Source organism: Volvox carteri (genome assembly GCF_000143455.1).
Source record: "Volvox carteri f. nagariensis unplaced genomic scaffold VOLCAscaffold_1734, whole genome shotgun sequence".
NCBI lineage: Eukaryota > Viridiplantae > Chlorophyta > Chlorophyceae > Chlamydomonadales > Volvocaceae > Volvox > Volvox carteri.
The window spans coordinates 1-1,446 of NW_003308657.1; the positions used below are offsets into that span (position 1 = coordinate 1).

The following is a 1,446-nucleotide window of genomic DNA, read 5'->3' on the forward strand; positions in this document are numbered from 1 at the left end:
GACCCGTGTAGTTTATTTTCGTTGAACAACATCGACTGGAGGCTTTAACGATATTTCTACGGGCTACGTTACGGGGCTTGGTCCCTAAATCACAACTAGGCTTAACGTAGTTTGTAGAAATGTAATTTAATTTAATTTAATTTAATTTAATGACACGGAGGCCGTTGGCTTAACTTCGACACACGTGTTACTTTTCCCCCGAAGGGGACCAACGAACGACGTCCCCCCCCTTTTTTTTCTGCATACAGCCTACGGCGGCCTATTATTATGTTACTAGTTTCGGCCGAAAGCTTATCTAGTTTAACGATTAGACTACAACTATAACTAAGGGCTATAACCTTTGTTATAGTCAGGGGCCTTCGCAACATAAGTTCGTTATGTTTGTTTGCTCGTCCCCGAAGGGGAAGGCAATCCCAAAGGGGGACTAGCTAAAACGACCGCCCCGAGCTACTAGTACCTAGTTGGCGCAACGAGCCAACTAGGCTTCGGCAGTGGGTAACCCAAAGGGGGGAACCCAAAGAGCTACGAACGTAGTTAAGCGACTCTAATATGTCAAAAAAATATAGCGAATTTTCAAGCTACGTGCGGAGCAGGTCTTGCGCCGTACTCACAACACAAACACTATTCGTTGGCCTTCAGCCAAACAAACGAACACACAAAGCTTGTGCTGTTGTTTTGAGCCAAAGACCCTCAAAGTCACAACAAATTTTGACATAACTCGCGCTTCGTTATCGTTAGTTCGGGCCAGAGATCCTCATGGTATGTTCATTGTACTATCCGGGCTCAGGCCGGATGCGGNCCCCCCCCTTCGGGTATGCAACAGACTTAGGCCTAGGCCCTAGTCGTTGGAACAGAACTAGGTTTTGCCTTGGAGTTTAACTACGTTAAACTCCGTAGTTCGTAGAATTGCAAAAAATTTGCTTTGCTTTGATTTAAGTTGCTAAACCTGTTAAACGTCCCGTCATTTTTAACCAATTTAAAGCTTCGATATAATTTGTTGGCGCTAAACGAATTGCTTCTTTCCAATAATCTGCTGCTTTTTCAAAGAGTATTTGTGAAATTTCAGATTGACCATTTTCAATTGCTTGTTCACCACGATAGTGGTAAATCACAGCAATATTATTTAAAGCGCTAGAAAGAGAAGGATTTCGTTCTAATGCTTGATAATAATACTCTAATGCTCGACCATGCTCACCATTACTAGTATGTATTAAACCTATATTATAAAGTATATAACTTCTATCGTAAGCATCTACTTCTAATCGCATAGCTTCATAGTAATTTTGTAAAGCTTCTGCATATTCGCCTTCTGCTTGAGCTGACATGCCATTTCGGTAATAAGAAAAAGCTTGTTTTTCACGCTGAGATGTAGGTAATACTTTTAATAAAATATCCGCGACAACGGTAAAAGTTTTATCAATAAAATTATCATTTCGTTGAGTTCTT

At 41.1% G+C, this 1,446-nt stretch overlaps 1 protein-coding gene across 1 annotated transcript; it reads right to left on the bottom strand.

Annotated features, from left to right (window-relative positions):
- Positions 1 to 932: 932 nt before the first annotated feature.
- Positions 933 to 1,446, bottom strand: VOLCADRAFT_72158 (uncharacterized protein; the record flags this gene model as incomplete). The annotated part of the gene is made up of 1 exon (XM_002959941.2): positions 933 to 1,446. A coding segment is annotated over one exon (514 nt), but the record flags the coding sequence as incomplete, so codon positions are not given.